This window comes from Monodelphis domestica, chromosome 3, assembly GCF_027887165.1.
Source record: "Monodelphis domestica isolate mMonDom1 chromosome 3, mMonDom1.pri, whole genome shotgun sequence".
Taxonomy (NCBI): domain Eukaryota; kingdom Metazoa; phylum Chordata; class Mammalia; order Didelphimorphia; family Didelphidae; genus Monodelphis; species Monodelphis domestica.
The window spans coordinates 32,165,488-32,189,038 of NC_077229.1; the positions used below are offsets into that span (position 1 = coordinate 32,165,488).

Genomic DNA, 23,551 nt, shown 5'->3' on the forward strand with positions numbered 1-23,551 from the left:
GCCTTTTATGTTTGGTAGGATATAGGACCAAAAGAATTGAAAAGCTCAGGTAAGGTCGAGGGCAGCTGCTGACTTACTAGAATCACATGACTCATATCTAGAACTTGTAGGAATGTCTCAGAGGTCATCAAATCCAACCCCCTCATTTCACAGATAAGACTGGGTGAAACAGAGGCTAGTGATTTGCCCAGGGAAGACAGCTAGTAAGTATTTGTGACAGAATCTGAACTCAGTACTTCCTCACCCCACATCCAGTGATTTAGCTATCCCATGTCGCTGGCATCTCAGTTTTCAAACTTCCACTTCAGCATTCTTTTATCCTGTACCCAATTGCCTCCTAGAGCTGTTGCTTGACACTTACTTTCCTAAGCCACATTATTTGCTCCAGATTCAGAGAGAACTTTGGTTTTGACCCCATTGTCAGTCCCTCCATCTGTCCTCAGAGACTTTGGGAAGGACCATCCTATAATATCCTGTCCACTTAGTTCAAACATAGATTGTCAGTAATGCCTGGGCTATGTTACCAGTGACAATAATAGAGTACTTTTAGGTTTGCAAAGCATTTTATACATATTATCTCCCTTGATCCTCACAATAACCCTGAGAGGTAGATGCCATCACTGCCCTCATTTCACAGAGAAGAAAGTTGAGGTTTATCCCCAGGGAGGTTTGGATATCCACTGGCTCCTCTAGTTAGTCAGTGCCCCAGGCAGGATTTGAACCAGCTCTTCCCAATTCCAAGTCTAACCCTATCATCTGTGCCATCTAGCTGTCTGTAATATCAGGAATGGCTGATGGCTCTGCACTCACTCGTGGTGCCCCAGGGTGCACATTTCTAAGATGACAGGACAGGATTAAGGGTATGATCTGGAGTCATGCAACAGAATGAAATAGACAAGCACAAATGGGCATCCAAATCCTGACCTTGGTCTTGGCAATATCATCTTCTATTGCCCTGAAAGTTAAGCTTACCAAGAGGGGAGGCATTTCCCTCTCTCCTGACCTCCTGGGACACAAGGATAACCTACCCTCAAATCTCTACTTTCTCTTTCCTTAATTGCATTCCCTTGATCTTTTCTCAGACTAAACAGACCTCTTTCCCTCCCTGCCAGGTTTCCACCTTTTAAATATTTGCTTTGCTTGTTATCATCTCTCTCTTCAGTTGTCACTTAGCTGAGATGTGTTTATTTTCTTCTTTAATCTTTCTGCCTAAATCAGCTCCCTCTCCTTTCTTTATCTTTCAGACTGCTTTTGACCAAAACAGCAGTCTGTATTTCTGGAACCAATTTTCTCCTTCTTAGCCCCAACTCCAGGTGTTTTCATGACAACTCCTTGAGGTTGAATTTTTCCAGGTGGGGAAATTGTTTTGGAAAATTGGCCAAGAATTAGAATCTCAGCAGATCTCAGGGACTGGGAAGAAGAACTTTAGGGTTCAGCATAAATGAGCCAATGGGATCCAAGTCCAGTTACATAAAGTTCAAGGTTCTGGGATTCTATTGTCTAACATCCATCTCTTTGGATCACTGTTTTCTCCTAAGCACAGCTCAGGGGCTATTTCTAACCCAAGGTCTTTCCTGATCCTCCCAAGAGCCAATTTCCCCTCTCTTTTATAATTACTTTGTATGATACTTTGTATTTAATTCTCACTTAATACATCGTAAACTCCTTGAGGGCAGACATTGTTTCATTTGGACTTTTGAATCGCTAGTATGTAGCTCCTAGTAGATACTTAAAAAAACAAAACAAAATCCTACAGTGCCTAGCACATAGCAGATACTTAATTAATTCTTGGTACTTGCTTGTTTGCTAGCTTGATGGAGTAACACTCTCATCCCTCTCTTCCCTCCCACCCTGTCTTCCCCCCCCCCCCTACCAAGCTGAATGTGACCTTCTGGAGTGTGTCTTCTGAGCCTAGCACAGTGCTTGGCTCCATGACACCTGGTAGGTATCCAAAAAATATTCCATAATGTAAAAATGCCACTAAAGGGAAGAAGGAGGGAGGTTAGAATTGAAATGGGAGCAGAGAGATGTCTAAGGTGACCCCTAGATCGCATATTTTCCCCCTTTCAGTCATTCAAGCTTATGCTTCTAGGAATGAGGGAGAATACCTGTTTCTCTTGTGCTTCTTAGAACTTTTCTTCTTCTTCTTTTTCACTGGTGATGGACTGTGGGAAGGAGACCTGTTAAGGGAAAGGAATGGAGTTTAGGAAATGACTAATGGGAGGAGGACACAAGAAAAAAAGAAAACAACAGCTCATATTTAGGTCTAATGTTTGACAACGTACAAACTGTTTTTCCCACAATAACCCTGTAAGGCAGATAGTAACAATTAAGATTTTTTAAAAAGTATTGATACATTTTATTTTGTCTTTCCCAGCATTTCCAAATATATTACTAACTCACCTCAAAGAACCGTTTACTATAATGAAGAATTAAAAAAAAGGGAGGAAGGAGGTTTTCACTTGTAAATAAGTAAATATTGCTTGCCTTCTCAATGGGGAGGGACTGGAGGTAGGGAGAGATTTGGATTCAAAATTAAAAACTGGGTGTCAAAAAATTAAAAATAAAAGAGGAAGAAGAAAAGTGACCCAGTTAAATTGAACACAAGATAGGCCACATCCATAGCTCTCCACTCTGAAAAGCACAGAGCAACTAGTATTAACCCATTTTACAGATGAGTAAACTAAGGCATCAGGCAGGGGGTGACTTCTCTGCAGTCATGTACTTAGGAAATTTCAGAGCTGGGACTTGAACTCTGGGCTTCTAATTCCAAGTTCAGTGCTATTTTTTTCCCCTCAGAGGTTAGATGATGGAGACACATGAGACTGGGAGACATGATCCTGAAGATGCTGAGGGTTGGGGGCAGGGTATGTTCAAGGCACATAGTTCCCACCTGCCACTAAGTTCAGGCAGAACTGATGACGTGGGAGGGGAAGAAGGGATGATTTCTCCCTAAGGGATTCTGGGAAGATAATGATGGGGCTATTGCAGGTGAAGACAGTAGAGCAGAAATAACCATTGACCTGGTAAGGGGTGGGGCTAGGAAAGGGAGGATCCCCTACACTGGCCTGCCTATGAAGTCCAGCTCTCCCAGTTGCTCTCTGTTCTCTCTCCTATGGTTAACTGAACACATTGAGGACCAGAGAGTTACTTTCCTGCCCATACCCTAGATGTGTGAATGTTCTAATGGTTTCTCCTTAACTTAATGTTGTCCTAAAGGAACTGAGTTTCTCCACTCTGTTTACATCATGACGACATCCCCAAGCTCACACTTTGAAACCTCTCATCTCTGCCTTTCTTTCGTTAGCTTTTGAAAAAGGGAGGGAAGAAAAGCAGGCTCCATGGGGCTTAGAACAGGGAATATCAAAGCTAGAGGCATTGAAGTTAAAGGAGTTGGAAATAGGTCCTTGGGGGTGATATGATCCAAACTGAGGCACAGAGGTCCTAATCACATCAGACTAAGTCCTCATGCCCAGAGCATCCTTCAAAATACCCAAAGTTGCTAATCAACCGATGTTATGGTAACTTCCCAGGAGCCCCAAAGTGAACCACCAGGTTACTTATCCCTTTCTCCTCCTTTTTCCTTTCTCCACCCCAACCCTAGAAGGCTGACCTGGCAAAACTCCCCTTCCTGCACAATTCCAACAAATAAATATTACATGCTAGACACCATACTAGGTATTTGGAAAAGAGAACCAAAGCTCTTGCACTCCAGGAGCTTATATTATGGTAAGAATATATTCATGGACTATGCTTAGGGCCCTTCACAGTCACTGATAAATAATTTGTCTCTACAGAACTCATCAATCCCACCTATGAATGATAACCCCTCTCTCCCAACTACCAAAGACCTGAGAATTCAGCTATTGCTGATTAGGGCTATTGCACAGGACTGAAAAGGGGCAAAATTATGAAATAAGGTTTGCTCATATCTATATTTACTCTAACATGTTGATATCTTTCTGGAAACAACAGGCCCCTTAGGAAAAAGTAGCCCAGACATTTATGTCAATGAAGTTTTTTTCCCCTCCAGTTTTTTTTTTTTCTAATTCTCTTTCTGAAAATTGTTCAGATGCTGACATTCCAGTCTGCTCCAGGGCTACCTCAGGGAAATGAAAAAGACACTACTTTTGGAGTCAGAAGTCTTGGGCTTGAACCAATGTCTTGTCAAATATCAAGGTCTATGAGACCTTCGACAAATAATATTATTTCTTTGAGTCTCAGTTTCTTCAATTGTACACTGGGGTGAAGGGATGGAAGGGATGATTTTCTAAGGTCCTTTCCACCCCATCACATAGCTAGGAAGTGGTTCTGAGGTTGGATTTGAACTCAGGAAGATGAGTCTTCCTGACTCCATTACTTGTAGCTCTTTGCACTATGGAGCCACCCAGGGAGTGGTAATTAAGATAACAAAAACCCAGGCTTTCTTCAAAGCTTTCCACAATAGCAACAGGTCTTTGAAACACAAATATCCCTGGGAAAGTTAACACATTAAAGGAAGAGACATTGTAAAAAGATATTTTATAAAAAAAAGGAGGAAATAATGCTAAAGAGATGGCATATCTTGCTTGTGGAAGAATTTTTCCCACTGCCTGTTGTATATCTGGACCACGCCTGTTGGAAGGTCTTAAGTCTCAGCTGTGGTGCAAGTGAAGAAACAATTGAATTCGGAGTTGAAAAATCTAAATTCAAATCTTGACTTTCCTATTAGTGATATTTGACAAGTCATTTCTCTTTTCTGGCCCCAGATTTTCTTATTTGCCAAACAAGGAATTTGGATTCAGGGTATGCTAGAACTAGTAAGAACTAGCTTATGAGAGCTGATTATTAAATGTCCAGTGTGAGTATTTGAACCATGGAAATAGATAGATGCTACAAATTAGGGCTACATTATTATTTTGTTGAAGACCTAGACTTAAGAGAGTGATGGATAAAATGTTAATAGCACAGACTAAACTTAAACGTGTGTTAATCCCCCACCCCTTGAGAGCTGGTTGTTTAATATAAATATTAGTCACCATACCCCTAGATTGGAAAATCTCTAAGGTTTCTTCCAACTATAGGTCCTGGAGATACAGTAAATAAATAAGGAAAAGATACTTCCTGACCTCAGTGTTTGCTTTCTAATGGGGAGGGGGTGGGGGGTGTTAAAACTGCTACACATAGAAGTTAATTTGAGGTGGGAAACAGCAGTAACCACTAGGGAAATCAATGAAAGCTTTCCATAGGAGATGAGGTCTTAAAATAATAGCTCAGGTCTTGCTTACTCCAGGAGGGTATTTAATAATAACAACAATAATAATAATAATAACTAACATTTAAATATATTTACTATATGCTAGGCAGTATACTAAACATTTTAGAATTATTATCCTATTTGGTCCTCATAATAACCGTAGGAGGTAGGTGCGATTATTATGCCCATTTTTACAGATGAGGAAATCAAGGTAAGCAGAGCTTAAGTGACTTGCCCAAAGTCACACAGCTAAGAACTGTTTGAGGCTGGATTTGAATTCAGGTCTTGCAGACTCTAGGCTGGGTGCTCTATCCTCTGTGCCATCTAGCTACCTGTTAAAATGCATACACATACATACAGAGAGAGAGAGAGAAAAAAAATTAAGAGGTAATAAAGAAATGTCTTCCAGGCACGGGGGGCATCCTGTACAAAAGCATGGAGGTGGTAGATTAATTTATTTATTGGTTAGTCTTCTTGGTCACTATAGTGTTCCCTTATTGTTGGGAGTCCAAGGCTAAACCATGTACAGACCTATTTCCTGCTGGCTTTGAGTCACAGCAAACTTCCAGTGTCTGTCTCTGACTTGTTCTTGCTCTCTGTGTGTAAAGTGATGGAAGTCTGGGGTGTGGAAGGTATATCTGGAAGAGAGGCTCATGTACCAGGTTGTTAGGGAAATTCATTCCCCAGCTGAAAACCCATGGGAATGTGGAGCAGGGACTGGGTTCTGGGATTTCTCTCTGCTGCCGCCTGCAGGCTTCTGAGCACACTGCTCTTGGGCACCCCTATTTTAGGAACTGAGGCATCTCTTTTTACAAAGTGGTAGTTGAGCATTGGAGGATCACAGGACATCCTTGCCTCATTTTTTAAAGGTCTCTGGTTTTGGAACTACACTGTCCTTACTCTTTACATAACACTGCTCTGGATAAGACAATATTCACTAGAATATAAGAAGTCTCTTTTCAAGTAGGGATTGTTTCAATTCTTCTTATCCACATTTGGTAGCCAAGAATCTGTCACTGAAGGTCTTTAAGGAAAGACTGTATATTCCTTGAGGGCACCGACTGTTCACTTCTATCTTTGTATCTCCAGTCAGTCAAGGAGCACTTATTAAGCTTCTGCTATGTGCCAGCTAATTTACTAAGTGCTTTGTATGAAGATGCCAAGAACAAAAAACAATTCTTGCCCTTGAGGAACTGACAATCTAATGGGAAAGATAACATGGAAATGACTTGGACAAACAAGATCTATAGATATATATCTATTTACTAATATATGTTTATTAATCTACTCTAGTTATTTATATACATATATTCATTAATATATCCATTTACTATAATTATATGTATTTACTGATTTATTATATCTATAGATCCATTTATATCCACATATATTTACTAATCTACTATGGCTATATATATGTTTACTAATTTATTATATTTATCTCTACCACATATTTATATTTATATGTTTATTAATTTACTATAGCTATCTATCTAGGTATATATTTACCTAATTAATTTACTGTCTATCTATCTATCTATCTATCTATCTATCTATCTATCTATCTATCTATCTATCTATCTATCTGTCTGTCTGTCTGTCTGTCTGTCTGTCTGTCTGTCTATCTATCTATCTGCCTGTCTGTCTATCTGTCTGTCTATCTATCTATCTATCTATCTATCTATCTATCTATCTATCTATCTATCTATCTATCTATCTATCTATCTATCTATCTATCTATCTCCATCCATCATCTATCTATCTATCTATCTATCTATCTATCTATCTATCTATCTATCTATCTATCTATCCATCTATTTATCTTTCTATCTAAATTTACTATAACTATCTCTATATATTTATTTATATTGTTTATTTATTTACATTTATTTATAATAAATTATGTATAATCTATAATTATAGTTGTAATGTAGTACATTAATTTACCATATATGTAAAGATTTGTCCCTTTGTTGCTTCTCTGTTTGTCTATCTGTTCCTTATATGTGTATATACACACATAATAAATTGGGGGCAACCTTGGAAGAAAGATGTTAAGATTAAGAAGGTCTGGGAAGGTTTCTTATAGATACTGAGACTTAAAGGAAGCCAAGAAAGTTTCCCCAGACCCTACTATATACTAAATGCTTAATAAATGTCCATTGATTGATAATCTGTTTATATATTGTGTCTCCCTCTAAGCAGTAAATTCTCTGAGGCTTAGGATTTTTTTTCACTTTATTTTTCTATCCCCAGTCCTTGGCATAGTCCTTGGCTTATGGTAGTTTCTTAATACATACAAATTGATTGATTGATTCATTGACTCACACTCAGGATTGGTTAGATGTCCCATCAGCCCCATGCTTTCTCTTGGATGGGGTATAAAGAGCTCTGGAGGATTTCCTTCATATTCTTGAAGCCCTCTAGCATCTGAGTTGAGCCCATTTTTTCAGGCCTGCCCTATCTCAAATCCCAGTAGACTGGAAACTCTTTAAAAACAGGGACTGTCATTCTTCATTGATTTCTTGGGGACTTCTATCCACACAAGAGGCAGTGAATGAAGATCCATAGGTTTGAATTGAATGCTACCTCGACTACTTCCCTCAATAATTTCTGATGGAACCACTACACAGCTTGGAATGGCAAAGCTAGACAAGACCATTAGAGTCAGTGTAGACATTCCTCCTCCTTCCTCCCCTCTCCCCTCCTCCTACTTCTGTCATCTTCTTCCTTCTCTTCCCCTGTCTCCCTCCACTCATGCCCAGGCTAGGCATCTGCTCTCTGACACCCATGTCCTTATGAGGACAGCCATTAACTGAACAACCATCTTTCTCCTCTCGCTCACTTTCTAAAAAAAAAAAAGTAATGTGACAGAAATCGAAGGAGTCAGAGGACTTGGGTTCAACTCCTGCCTCATTAAAAAAGAAAAAAACCTCTTACCCTTTGTCTTAAAATCAGTACAAGGCAATCAGTGCTAGGCAATTGGGGTTAAGAGATTTGCCTAGGGTCACAGAGCTAGAAAGTATCTGAATTCAGATTTGAATCTGGGATCAGGTCTGACTCTCTATCCACTAAGTCACCTAGCTGCTCCAAATCCTGCCTCATTTACTCTCTTCTCTGCGTCTTGACAAATCATTTAGCCTCTGTGACTAAGATTCCTCATCTATTAAATGAGTGTTAGACTAGTCAGCTTCTGAGATCTCTTCTAACTCTATGATGCTTTGATGCCTTGGTATAGGATTTGGGAGCTGGGTTGATGAAGGATTAGAAGAATCTGGTGCAACAGAAAGCATATTGTACTTGGAGTTAGCGGACCTGAGTTCAAATCCCAGCTGTTACCTATTACTTACATGTCCTTGGACATGTCACTGAACCTCCCAAGGACTAGATTACCTTATGTCTAAAATGAGGGTGAAGGGTAGGACAACATGGTTGCCAGAGCCCTGATTTTATCAATTAATAAAAAGCATCGTGTCTATGATGGGCCATCTACTGTGCTAGGACCCGGTAGGTAAGGGAGGCAGAGGATAAATGGAAAGAATGATGGATTGGGAGTTGGAGGATTGGACTTAAACCTCTGTTTTTGCTCCCTATATGAGATGCTAGTTACATCTTCTCCAGTGCCTCAGTTTACTCTTCTATAAAATGAGGTAGTTGCATTAGATTTGTAAGGTCCAGAATGTAATTTAATTTTTATAGATCAGAGATATTACTGTATGGCAACACTCCTCAATGCTACCAGAACTAGATTAAATGTAATTGGAAAATATTTAACAGAATAAATAAAAATGGGACAAAGCAGGGATAATAGTAATTTATAGTTTTCTAAGTCAATATTCAAAGGGCAGCTAAGTGGTGTAGTGGATTTAGAAAGGTCCTGGAGTCAGGAAGACTCAAGTTCCTGAGTTCAAATCTGACCTCACTTTTACCCTAGCCACCTTTGCTTCAGCTCCCTTGTCTGTAAATTGAGCTTGAGAAGGGGAAAACTTCAGGATATTTGCCAAGAAAACCCTAAATAGGGTCAGGAAGAATTGGACAGGGCTGAAAAATGACTCAACAACAAAAACAAAGTCATCAAGCAGTTAGCAGGGATCCTTGGATATGGCTTAAGCCCTTTCTATTTGAGGTTGACAGTACTGAACTAGATGACTTAAAAAAAAAACCCTTATCTGCTGTCTTATAATCAATACTATGTATTACTTCTAAGAAGTGGCAAGAGCTAAGCAATGGGGGTTAAATGACTTGCCCAAGGTCACATAGCTAGGAAGAATATGAGGTCACATTTGAACCCAGAACTTCCTGTCTCTAGGCCTGGTTCTCAAACCACCCAACTGTCTCAAGATGTCTTCAAAGGAATCCTCCCTGCTCTGTTGTAATTGTGATTTCACCAAGTGGTAAGGGGACTTGACTGATAAAAGATCCTCTTGATCAGCACCCTCCACCAATTTAGCATAACTCTCTCGGTTTAATTAAATTCAAACATTGACTAAGTCCCTATTGTATGTGGGAGACTTTTTCTGGTCTTATATAAGAAACTGAGATTCAGAGAGAGATGAATGGATTTGCTCATGGCCTCACAGCAAGTCATCAGGACTGAAAGAAAGCCTGGGCTCCCCAGACATCTCTCTCCTACTTGACCTCAGTGAATAGTTGCACCTACTTAGGGCCAGACAAGAGAACTAAAACGTGTCCCCTGCTTAGTTATCCTTTGGCTCTTCCTCTGGACTCAGAAGACCTCACCTCCTTCGCTTCTTCCGGGATGATTTCTTCTTTTTCTTCTTGCTCCTGGAAGAAGGCTGTGGTAGAAAGTCCTTATCCCGGGAAGAACTGTAGGGATAAAAGGAATGAAATGTTAAGTGAGCAGGAATGGTTTCTTTGGAGCCTTGGCTAAGGAGGGGCAGCCAGAATTCCCATGTGGAGATTGTACTGACTTAAAAAAGAAAAATCTTTTATACACAGAAGTTTGATATTCAGTTTTGAATCACACCTAGCAAGGAAACTCCTAAAGAAGATTGGCAATTAATTCCTCTGCAGTTTATATAATCTGACTTAAAATTACTTGATGCACTGAAAGATTAATGGACTTTCCCAAAATCACCTACCCAGAATGTGTCAGAGGCAGGATTTGAACCAAGATCTGATCCTGAGGCAGCTAAGTACTGCCACGGTGCAGAGTGTTGGGTATGGAGTCAGGAAGACTCACCTTCTTGAGTTCAAATCTGACCTCAGACACTAGTTGTGCCACACTGGACAAGTCAGTTAATCTTTTCTCTGTTTCTGGAGAAGGAAATGACAAACCACTTTGCCTAGAAAACTCCAAATGGCATCAGGAAGAATCAGCCATGACAATGATAACTTCTGACACTGGGACCTGTCCATTAAAGTATATTGCCCCTGCTCTTCACAATTTATTTGGCTTTCTCTCGGTTCCTCATACACTAAACTATGCCTCTGCATCTGCCTATTCTCCTAGCACTCATTCCTTATCTCCCCCTCACAGGGTACCTCTCTTCCTTTAACAAATTAAATTAAATTAAAATACAATAAAACACAGATAATGGTAATTTGTGGTTTTCTAAGTCAATATTCATAGTACTAGGTTTGTCTTAGGTGCTTAATTAATGTTGACTGATTAACACCCAGCTCAAGCACCACCTTCTGTCTGAAGCCTTTCCTTCCAACTATTAATGCCCTCCCTTACAAACTACTTTGTATTTATTCGTTTTATATTTATACAGCACACATTTTTACAGGAATGTATCTCCCCATCAAAATGTATGAAAGTTATGAGTCAGGATTATTTCACTCTTTTTCTTTGTATTCAAATGCCAAGCACAATACTTGGCTTTAGTGGGTATTCAATAAACGGTTTTGGATTGATGTTTTGTTTTGTTTTAACCAGATCTGTGATTTCACCAAGGTTGAGAGCTCCAGGTGAGGAAATTCCTTTTGTCAAGGCAGATCAGCTCCCTTTGGGCAAATGAAATCTCAGAATTCAAGTTACTTGCCCAGGGTGGAAAATGAAGCATTGGAGCCTGGCATCAAGAAAGATGTTCTAACCAGTACTCCATACTGCCTCTCATTGATTTTTCTTCTTAAAATCCTTACCTTCTATCTTAGAATCAATACTAAGTATTGTTTCCAAGGAGTAAGAGTCATAATGGCTAGGCAATTGGGTTTAAGTGACTTGCCCAGTTTCACACCTAGGAAGTATTGGAGGCCACATTTGAACACAAGACCTCTTATCTCCAGGCCTGACCCTCTATCCATTGAGCCATCTAGTGGCCCCCTCTCATTGCTTTTTACTGCCTCTAATAATTTGGTAGGAAACTACCAAATGTCTGCCATGTTTCTCCTCTTGGAAAGAACACCTCTGATGACTTTCCCTCTAGTCTGACTACTCCAGGATCAGCCTTGTAATTTCCACAGATAATGCCTCTAGACCAAATCTGACACCTTTTCCCTGCTCTATCCCCTAAACGTTTGACATACATCTCAAGCCCAGGGTGCAGACACAGCTAATAAAGCCCCCGCCCTGTTGATCCCACCATAGGGGTCCCAGGGACTATTTTCAGTCTCAGGGGATCTCAGTTCTCAGTCCATCCAATAAGCAAGGCCAATGTTTAATTAACATTCTGTGCCTAATTTGGTCACACTTCAAATTAAGTATCTTAAATAAGGAGTTAATGTAGACCTAATGAGACGGGTGTATGTTACCCATATGGCAATTGATTATCTTCAACGTGCTTATGGAGGTTAACAGCTCAGTAATAGATTTATTATTGCATGTTCAAATGGTTCACCTTGGTAAATAAATAACTTTAAAAATAATTAATTGGCATTTAGACCCCAAGGAGTCACGGCTGCCTTTACTGTTCTGACCACAATTTAATAAGGATATAATATATATTTAACAGAAGCTGATTATTAAAAGCATATTTACCAAGTTATAATAGAAAAAAGAGCCATCACCAACACTCTCCCTCTACCTTAAAAGGTTCCATCCTTAGGAATGAGCATTTTTCCCCATGCAAAGCAGATTCCAACCCAATTCAATTAAAATGCACAGGAGGTAGGTAAAAGAACTCAAGTTATCTCCTGGATAATGGGACTGGATTGAGGGCTGTTAAACACACCATTTCAGGAGTAAAAAGGGATGATTTAGAATGAAGTCACTTGGCATTCAACAGATTCAGACATGGTCTAACCATGGTCATTTGCCCTAACTAGGGAGGGCCAAGATGACCCTGAAAAATCTGATCTGTAGGACTGGGAAAAATAAATGTGACTGTGGAGTCAATTGGATATGGACTGAAATGTCCCACAAACCAGCTAAGTAGTGGTACACAATCAAAGGAACTTAGAAACAATAACTACTTGATTAGAATGGGGCTTCCTTTCATATGAGACAAAGGAGTTGCTTAGATTCTCAAGAATGAGAAAACTCCTCACATCAATCTTTAGACATAGCTTAAGTCCTGGGTGGGGGTCTCTGGACAGCAGCAAGAACAGGTAGTTCAATTTCCCAGTCACACAGGACTAGGGTTCAAACAATGCTCAATTTCCATACTCATTGCCTTCCAAGGAGTCTACAAAGAGCAAAACCGGACCTAATGCTGCCCCAGGGCATTAAACATATCATCAGCATTAGCAAATGGTTACATTGAAGTTTGCTATCCTCCCCCCACCTCCCCCACCCCCCAAAAAAACCCCTGCCAGGCAAACCACTGGGCAACAATTATCCAAACAAATGACCCCTTCCTTAGTAACTAATCTAGATAAAAAGCATTCCTGAGAACCCCTACCCACTCTTACCTTTTACTCTCTCCCATTCTCTACTTTTACTTCCCATTCAACTAGCTACTCTGTTACTATATACTCTAATACTAAGGCTTGTTTCCTCAGAATGGAGTCAGTTTGAGCCATCAATCAATTCTTTGGACAAGACCCAACTAGCATCAACCCCATCAAATTTGTTTAAGCATATTAAACACTTACTGCATGTTGAAGGAAGGCAGGTAGGTGGTACAGAATGGATAGGGTGCCAGGCCTGGAGTCAGGAGGACCTGAGTTCAAATTTGACCTCAGATACTTCCTAGCTGTATGGCCCTGGGCAAATCACTTCATCCTGTCTGCCTCAGTTTCCTCATCTGTAAAATCAACTGGAGAAGGAAATGGCAAACTATTCCAGTATCTCTGCCAATAAAACCCAAAATGGGCAAGTCACTTAACTGTGTTTGCCTCAGTTTCTTCATCTGTAAAATGAGCTGGAGAAGGAAACGGCAAATCATTTCAGTACCTTTGCTAAGAAAACCCAAAATGGGTTCACGGAGAGTTGGACAAGACTAATTGACTAACAACAACAACAACAGTTTGAATTGGAAAGCTGACCTCAGCCAGGAAGACCTGAATTCAGGTCTTCCTCTGACATCTGCTGGATTGATGACCCAAGTCTTTCAGGCTGAAAGGTCAGCTTTCAGTCTACTACATCAGGCTACCTCAATCACCCTTGACAACAAGAACAATGAGGGGTAGTGTGGCATAGTGGGTAGAGGGCTATCCTCAGAGCCAGGAAGAACTGAGTTTGATTCTTGCCTCTTACATGTTGCCTGCCTGACCCTGGGAAAGTTTCTTATCAATTCTCTAGGCTCTATGACCATTAGTCACAGAGAGGGAGCTGATAAGCATTGGTAGAAATTGTTGTTTATCTGGGAGTTCCCTGAGCCATTGAAATAATAGATCTTATTATATTATTATATTATACATATGTATATATTATATATAATTTTAGTGCTTGTTATGTGCCTGACACTGTGCTAAGCACTAATTATTCTCTCAATTGATTCTCACAACCATCTTGGGAGGTAAGTAAATATTATTAGCTCCATTTTGCAAATAAGGAAACTGATGGAAATGGAGGTTAAGTGACTTGCCCATGGTCACACAGATAGTAAGTGTCTGAGGCTGATATGAACTCAGGTCTTCTCAATTCCAAGTCTAACACTCTAACCACTGTCAGCTAGCTGCCTCTTTTTTGGGAGACAACAGCCTGGACAAGTGAAGAGAATGGTGGACTTGGAGAGAGAAAGACCTGAGTCTGAATCCCACCTTGTATACTTACTAGCTGTAGGACCTTAAGCAAGTCATGTTTCTTCTTCTGTAAAAGGAGGATAATAATAGTATCCAAAGCTTAATAAAAACATTAGTTATTATTATGAATATAAGAATATTAGGTCCAGTGGTACACACCTGTCATCCTAGCTGCCAGGGACGTTAAGGCTGACACCTATCTAAGCCAATCAGCTGTCCACATTAAGTCCAGCATCAATCTAGTGAACAAAGGAGTGGGGAAGTGGAGGGTAGACTGTAGGGGTGAAGGACTGATTTGCCTAAGATGGCCTAGGTCAGAAATAACTAGGCAAAGCTACCATGTTGATCAGAGTGGGATCCTGGTGAAATACCCAGTCTTTTAAAAATAATAATAGGCAATAATAAGTAATGGATGGGTGGCCCAGTCTTAGCACTGGTATCCTTGAAATGAAAGGCACTGTGGTTGTAGAGAACCATGCTGAGGTATGACACATTCTTCTAAAGAAAAGAAAGAAGAGCATTACTGCAACGTTCCAATACAAGAGGACTTTGCTATGGGGGATGCCAAAGTGTTATTATTCCTGAATGACACTGGGCTGACTGAATCAAGCCCTGGAATGCTCCAGAGGCTACTTAAGCCAAGAAACAGGTGAAAATAAAGATGATTTCAAGAGAGACTGGCCAGGGAGTCCACACAAGAAACCAACCCAAAGGAACAATATATGTTATCTAGACCTAAATAATGATGTGAAAATAGATGGGCAGCTCCTCATCATTTCAGTATTTTTTACAGCAATTTAGAATCCATGCAGACTATCCCATACATGAGCAGAAATCCCCTCTTACTCATTAATTAGTCAATCAGCCTCTGCTTGGAGGTCTACTAGTGATGGGGAGCCCACTGACTTGCATGGCAGGCCATTCCACTTTGGGACAACTTGAGGAATTCTAGCTCCAATTTTAAGCAATATTAGGCAGCATGAGATAGCAAGTAGAGAGCTAGTCTTCAGTTTAGAAAGTCCTGAGTTTAAATCCCATCTCTGCCACATCCTGGCTGTGTGACTCTGGGCAAACCACTTAGCATCTCAGTATCCTCCAACAACATCCTAATGCTATAATTAATTGCAGAGCAATTAGTCAGTCAACAAGCATTGATTAATCATTTAATAAGGGTGTGGCACTAAGTTCTGGGGATACAAAGACAAAATGGTCCTTGTCCTGAGGAGACTCACAGTCTAAATAATTAAATAAATTAAATGATAATAATTATTAAATAAATTAAATATAAACAATAAATAAAATAAATAATCAATAAAATTAAAGATAGATAATGTTAAAATAAAATTAAATAACAAATAAAATAAAATAAATTTTAAAACAATAAATAAGAAATAAAATAAATAATAAATGACAATAAATTAAATAATTAGCTATATATGTTATGTACAGAATAGATAGAACATGATATGAAAGAGAGAGCTATAGAAAGTAGACTTTGAATGAAACTTTGAAGGATGCCAGGGAAACTAATGCAGAACTGTATTGGTGGAGGGATTTTCCTCATAAGACGTTCCTATGCCAATGAAATCATAGGTCTCAATGAATAAACAACAATGATAACTTCATGAATTTTTTTTAATATCCAGAAGTAGCTATGTGACCTTGGGCAACTCTCATTGCCTGGCCCTTACTGCTCTTCTGCCTTGGATTCTATTATTAGTATCAATTTTAAGACAGAAGATGAAAGGTTTTTTGTTTTTGTTTGTTTGTATTTAAGATCCAGAAGAAGATCTAAAGCTTGTTGAGCTGGGCAGACCCACTGGGAAGGATTTATAAAGAGCCTTGTCTAGAAATCAAACAAGATGAGAGGCAAGGAGGAGCTGAAGAAGGTCTGAGCTGGGATGTTCCTCCAGTGATGAACTTTAGGGTCCCATGGCAAAAATGGAGAAATTCATGGAAGGCAGTTCTATTTTAGGTTCCTTAAGGGAAGCTCTGATGTCTAAAGTTAGATGTTTAAGGATCAATGAATAGGCATTTCTTAATCACCTCCAATGTGACAGGCATTGTGCTGGGTGTATACAAAATTAAAAATGAAACAGTTCCTACCATCAGGAGCCCTTATTCTAGCCTGGGAGACAATGTATATGCATATAAGTATTCATAACATAATACAAAGTGATGGGAGAGGGTTAGTAGGGATAACTAAGTGACCAAATTGAATGTAGACCTATTCTTTCTCTTATGCTACAACTCTAAGGAAATGGACCAATAGGCAAAGACATCAAGGAGAGTCAAATTCATTAGTCCATCAACATGTTGTTAAATAGTTTCAGTTGTCTCTGACTCTTTGTGACTATCTTTGGGGTTTTCTTGGCAAAGATACTGGAGTGGTTTGCTGTTTCCTTCTCCAACTCATTTTCCAGATAAGGAAACTGAGGCTAACTGGGTTAAGTGACTTACCCAGGGTGACTCACTTCATAAGTGTCTGAAGATAGATATGAACTCAAATCTCCCTGACTCCAGACCTGGTGTTCTATCTGCAGAGCTGCCTAGCTGCCAATTGATCTATTAATATATATGAAAAGCCTAGTATGTGCCAGGGACTAGGCTGAGTGCTGGAAGGAAGAGAGGAAGAAAGATTCTGTATAATTGATAAAACTGGATAACTGCCTACCCCCAAATCTATGTACTGGATAGCAGAGTCTGTTGGGTTGTTCTTCAAGCCAGGTACCAATACAGAGGTTCAAATGAAGCCTTCAACTGAGGGGAAGCTGCCTGAGAGTCAGGATACTTGGGGGGTAAATCCTGGCTGTAATTCATTGGTTGTGTGACGTTGGGCAAATGACTCTCAGTATCTCATGAGATGAAATTCTCACATTGAAGATGAAAGTCAGAATAGATGACCTCTAGTCTCTTCTAGACCTGAATTCTCTGCTCTAAGACTCTGACATTCTCTCTTCTCAATGCCCACACTCAGCCCCCATCATTGTGCTTCTCAAGGCCCTCCCTCTAATGTTCAGTGATCTTGTGTGTGCTCTTCCTTGGTCCTCCACCCTTCTCAATGCCAGGCCATGACATGAGCTCCTTGCTCCCCTCCCTCTTGCTCCCTGGATGATCACTAAAGACTCCCAACCTTCTCCCTTCCCCCCTGCCCTTCTCTCTCAGTGCCAGGCCGCCTTGAGCAGAAATCCCCTTTCTGCCTCCTGAAGATAACTTTCTCTGCCTTTGAAGCCAGGCCTCAGCTCTCACGGGCTGATAGGATTTAATTGTTTCTGCCCGATTGTAATCAAAGTCTAATTAAAGCCCTGCCATGGGGAAGTTGGGCCTGGCAGGTGAACAGGCTGCAGAGATGACAGTGTAGAACATCTATCCTCTGCTTTTGTAGCCATTCTCCTAAATCAGAGCAAAGAAATCACTATGCACAGGTATGAGAACAGGCAGTTGAGATTGCTCACAAAACTTCAGTTGCCTTTCTTGTGGTTGTTAATTTTCCCATCCCAAGAGGGGGTATATTCTGTTCTCTTGGATGGATGGATGGATGTGGTCCAGAGCACAGAGCCTAGACTCTCAGGGGACCTGGGTAAAAATTTTGAGGCTTACTGCTTGTCTGACTTCCATGGGCCTCAGTTTCCTCATATGTAAAACTGAGGCAGTTGGGCTAGATTACTCCTGAGGCTCCTTCTAGCTCTAGAGCTCTGATGTCATAATTTGGGTTAGAATGCCTGTTCTGTTACATACTAGTTACCTGGGTGACTAGACAAGTCATTTAATTTCTCTGGGTCTAAGGAGTCAGATTTAATGATCTTGAAGGTCCCATCCAGCTCTAAATCTCATGATCCTTGGAGGCTTTGGGTCATGCCAATGGATACCAGGCTCTGTCATAAAATCAGAGGAGAAAGAAGAAAGCAGGGACCTGGTGTTTCCATGCCCTTTCTTTTCCCTCTCTCCTTCCTAAAGGGCACTGGGGATTTGGGATTGGCCTGCCTGATTCAAGGGCATTGTCTACCTTTTCCCACTTGGGTCCTGAGCATGATGTCATCACTTCTGGTAAATGGTGATTAGACAGGCTTTGATAGAGAGGATTCTAACCCTGGTTTCCTGGGGGAACAAGGACCAAGAGAGTAAAGTGTAGGTTTGATTCCTCTGGGAGCCAAAGGGATAATTCAAGGCACTCTGGGCCTGGGTGCTTGAGCAGGCTTCTAGATTGGGTGCCTGGGATGACTTTCTTGGACTGAATCTCTGATGAAAAATTCCTGACAAACATTGGTGGAGGGGAGGAGGAAAGTTTCTCATGGGAAAAATTTAATTTACAAAACACATACACTAGAGGAGAGATTTATTCCCTTCCATGAAAGGAATCTCCCCTTTACATGGGGAGAATGCTGGGTTCCTTTGGTACCTCCCTTAGGAAATCTCAGTGTTTACAGATCATTAACTATTTGAAAGAGAGCCTGGCAGAAGGCAGGGTGTGTACATGAATTTAAAGCTACAGTTAAAAGCTGTCCTTGGGAAGATGGTGTCTTTAACTATACATTTACAGAAAATGGAAGGAGATCTTTCAGGTCATCTAAGCCAATCCTCCTTTGTTTACAGAGAAGGAAAATCAAGTTAGATTCGGGGAATAATTTGCCCAAGGTCCCACAGGTGGCAAGTAGCAAAGCTGGCATCTGAACTCGTGTCATCTCATTCCAAAATTCTAGGCCAAGTGTGTCATTTTATAAATGAGGAAATGTTCCCAGTTTGTCAGTACATGGCACAGCCATGATGGAAATGCAGGTCCTCTGCCTTCAAATCAAGTGCTCTTATCATTGAACTACTGCCCAACAATTTATTCTGATCAAGAGTACCAGTGGTATCTTCATCACAAAATTAGTGCCCTGTGGGAAAGTCCCAAGTGTCCTACCCTAGTTATAGCTTTGGGGAGCAACAGTAATAGACTCACCTGTGTGTCCTAGTGGGTGTGAGCTCCTGGCTAGCCTTTCCCTGCTCCCAGCCATTAACAATGGAGGTCTCCTGCTGTCTCAGCTTTTTTGGGGGTCCGTCCTCAGATGGATATGCCACACAGCTCTGGATTTCAGTGCTATAAGGAAAAGACAAAGTCATTACAGAGAGACAAGGGCGTCTGTGTGCACCAGCTGGAGTGCTTAGTAAAAGATGAGGCTTCCATAAAAGAATAACAACCACAATATTTGATTTTTATTTAGCATTATTGCATTTTTCCCAGGCTTGGCATCCCCATGGAGGGCTGAGAAGACGGCTTGAAGCCAAATTGTCTCAGCCTCAGTAAACAGGATTATGGTCATGGCCTTACAATGCTCCTTCAGGGATCCCCAGTGTCCAGAGAGAAGGCAGTGGAGCCCAGTGGGAAGACAGCTAGAAAATAATCTTAGAATTCATCTGGTCCAACCCTCTTGGGTTACAAAGGTACAGGGAAGTAGAGCGAATTATCCATATATAAATAGATATGTAATAAGTATTCACAGAATCATAGATTTAGACCTGAAAGACATTTCAGAGGTCCTCCAATGGAGCACCTCCTCACTGTACAGATGAGGAATTTGAGGCCTCCATAGGCAAAGGGACTCATTCTCATCCAAGGTCAAATAACTAGAAAGTAGAAAAACAGATTTGAACCCAAATCCTTTGACTTTGAATCATACTCTTTCTATTGTTATTTTTAAAATATGAGACAGGTAACAGTAGGCTGAGGGATTTTTTTCTTCCTTCTCTTCTGCATCCTCCTTTTTTCCCTCTCCCTCCCTATCCTTCTACATTTCCCCCTTCTTTTCCTCTTCCTCCTCTTATATTTCCCCCCCCCTTTCCCCTCTTCCTCCATCTCCTTCTTCTCCTCCTCTATTTGCCCCTTCTTTCCCTCTTCTTTCTCCTCTTCCTGGAGAATATTATCTAGATGCCCCTTCTAAAGATGTATGATTCCCAAAGCTTGTGGTCTCCATGGTCCCTTCTAGCTCTATGACAATCAACAAGCAATTATTAATGTTCAAACCCTTGCTTCCCATCTTGGAACTGATAGAAGAGTATTAATGGCTAGGTAATTGGAGTTAAGTGACTTGTCCAGGGTCACACGATTAGAAAGTGGCTAAGACTACATTTGAACTCAGGTCCTTTCAACTTCCAGGCCTGGTGCTCTATCAACTGACCCATTTAGCTGCCCCCAACAAACATTTATTAAGGACCTGCTATGTGGGAATCTCTGTGCTAAGAGATAAGTAATGATATAATTAATGTAAGGCCCTATGAAACCATAAAGTGCTGTATAAATGTTTTTAATTAAATTTTTTTCAATTATCCAAAATCTGCTTTTCCTCCTTCTTCCTTGCTTCTTTCATTGAAAAAGAAAAGGAAAATGCTTGTAATAGATCACAAGAAATTCCTGTATCATCCTTGCCCAATATATACGGTGTATTGAGACATGTATAGAAACATGTTTACATACACATAAACATATCTATGCCACACCAGTGCTATATCTGTAGTACATATAGGTAGACATGTATGTGTGTATATAAATTTACATGTGTGTATATATCTCTATATATATCTGTGTGGGTATACCATAACTCCTGAGGACTCCTAATGAAAAAATCCTACCCATCTCCTGTCAGAGAGAGACCTAAGAAGGTACAGATTGAGACATTTTGTGTGTGTGTGATCTAGCTATAGCTTAGCTATGTCCCTTTTCAACACACATACATATATCTATGGACACATATTCATCTCTGTCTCTGTCTCTATCTATTGTATTGGACAAGGTTCTTGAATTTTTCAAAAGTGTTTGTCTTTGTCAGATTATTGCTCTGAGAGGCATTGTTTGGATTCTGCATTTTTCCTTCTACATCAGTTCATTTAAGTCTTCCCATGCTTCTCTGAACCCATCCACTTCACTATTTCTGAGAAGCACTTTCTTAATTGTGAACCATATCAGCAAGATTTGGCACTGGAGGGATCTTAGAGGTCTTCTCATCTGCTCCTTTCATTTTATAGGAAACTGGGGCGCAGAATTCATATGTTTTAACCAAGATCACACAGCTAATAGGATGGTAGGGTTAGAGCTGGAGAGGACCATCGAGGCCAGTTAATTCATTCCTCTCCCTCTTCTCCAGAGGAACAGAATAAGGCTCAGACAGAGAGGGGAAGTGACACCTCCAAGACCTCACAGCAAGTAAATGGAGAGAGAAGACTTGAACTAGAGCTCAAGCCTCTGATCTCATTTCTAGGACACTTTGCCCAATAGCTACCATGATGATGCCTCTGATTCTAGAGCAGACTCCAGCTGTGTCGTCCAATCAGAAAATGGTCTTTAAAGAGTTATTCAGTGGCTCAGGGTAACCTTATAGCTATCCTTTCCCAGAGGAAAAATGAACATTGTTAAGCACATCCTTTTGGAAAAGGGGCAGAAGAAGCAGCCATGGGTATAAGGTTAGTTAAAAGAACGATTGTTTTAATAGATGAACAGATTGAAGGATACCTCAGGAACAATCTGATAGCAAGGGAAAACCTGGAGGATAAGGACCAATGTCCCTTCTACCTGAAGTTTCCTTGATCTCCCCATTCTCCACCATTGCTAGTTATTGTTATTGTTAACACTACTTTCTTCTTGAAATTACTTTTTAAGTTTTTTGTATATAATTTGTATTTGCAAACATGGGGAAGTTAGGTAGAACAGTAGCTAATGTGCTGAGTCTGGAGTCAAAGATCTGAGTTCAAACCTTGCTTGAGATAGTTGACTAGCTATGTGACCCTGAACAAGTCACTTAACTCCATTGGTCTCAGTTTTCTTCATCTGTAAAATGAGCTTGAAAATAAAACAGCAGGCTAGCCTAGGACCTTTGCCAAAAAGAAAAACAAACCCAAATGGGGTTACAAAGAATCAGATATGACCGAAATGACTGACCAATGTATTGTCTCATTAGAATATAAGCCTTGGGAGGGCAGGAAATGGTTTGCTTTTGTCTTTTTATCTCCAGCATGTAGTAGAGTGGTGTTGGCACTTAAATGTGTATTGAATTGATTCAAGTGCTGCACAATTACTAACACAAGTCTTGGCACCCAACTGGCACTCTTTAAACTCTAAGTGACAATCTATGGAAAATGGTTACCAGTCAATTCCTATCCCTTTCAAAGACAGGACAAGAATATGAGTTTAAATAGTTTGCTATAGTATCTGAAATCCCACTGTGGGATTTGTTCCTCAGGGACCTATGGAAGTCATCCACACACTGCTGAAAGATAATATCAATTGGGGGCAGCTGGGTAGCTCAGTGGATTGAGAGCTAGTCCTAGAGATGGGAGGTCCTAGGTTCAAATCTGGCCTCAGACACTTCTCAACTGTGTGACCCTGGGCAAGTCACTTGACCCCCATTGCCTAGCCCTTACCACTCTTCTGCCTTGGAGCCAATACACAGTATTGACTCCAAGAAGGAAGGTAAGGGTTTAAAAAAAAGATAATATCAATTATATGTGGAAGGGAACTTTAGAGGGCATCAAGTGTACTCCTCTCCTTTTTATAAGGGAGGACTTTGAAACCTGGAGAAATTAAGCCCAATTTAAAATTTGATAAGCATTTACTAAGTGCTTTCTATATGCCAAGCACTGTACTAAGTTCTGGTTGGGGGATACAAAAAAAGAGGCAAAAGATAGTCCATGCCTTCATGGAGCTTACAGTCGAATGGGGATGACTTGCCCAAGGTCATACAAGTAATAAATGTCAAAGAATAGATTTTAATGTGGGTTTTCTGATTCCAATCCCAGTAATCTTTCCACTGTACTTTATTGCTTGGGTGACAGCAGGGAGAGGGTAGCTCTGTTATCAGGATGGAATTGACTCAAGTTTCACTCAAGAGCTATTAGAGACAGTAGGTTATTATATGACCTCCTCCAAATGGAAGAGCTATTTGAGATATAATGGGTTAAGACTGAAAGCAAAAGGTTAAATCTCTGCCCTTTCCATCCCTAAGATTCTCTGAAAACTTCATTTTATTTAACTGGCAGGGACAATCTCACAGTCCCTGGAAAAGGAGCTAGCTTTGAGAGTTGCAATTAGCACTATTTAACTGTGAATGGTTCCAACTTAGAACATTAAGATGTCAATGCTGCCAGGCTTCTTGGAGCCCAGAATGTCAGAGCAGAGAAGGATCATTGGAAACATAGACCATGAAATGTTGAAGACGGAAGGCACCTAATAAGCCATCCAATGTAACCCTTTAT

General features: G+C 40.4%; 1 protein-coding gene across 1 annotated transcript in view; it reads right to left on the reverse strand.

Moving 5' to 3' along the window:
* The window catches only part of SRRM4 (serine/arginine repetitive matrix 4), a gene marked incomplete at its 5' end in the record, with an annotated part of 246,835 nt that overhangs the window by 65,710 nt on the left and 157,574 nt on the right, over positions 1 to 23,551 (reverse strand). Inside the window, 3 exons of the mRNA XM_007490321.3 lie at positions 2,109 to 2,180; positions 9,977 to 10,063; positions 19,269 to 19,406. Of these exons, the coding sequence (XP_007490383.2) occupies positions 2,109 to 2,180; positions 9,977 to 10,063; positions 19,269 to 19,406 (297 nt within the window). The remainder of the gene's footprint in view (positions 1 to 2,108; positions 2,181 to 9,976; positions 10,064 to 19,268; positions 19,407 to 23,551) is intronic.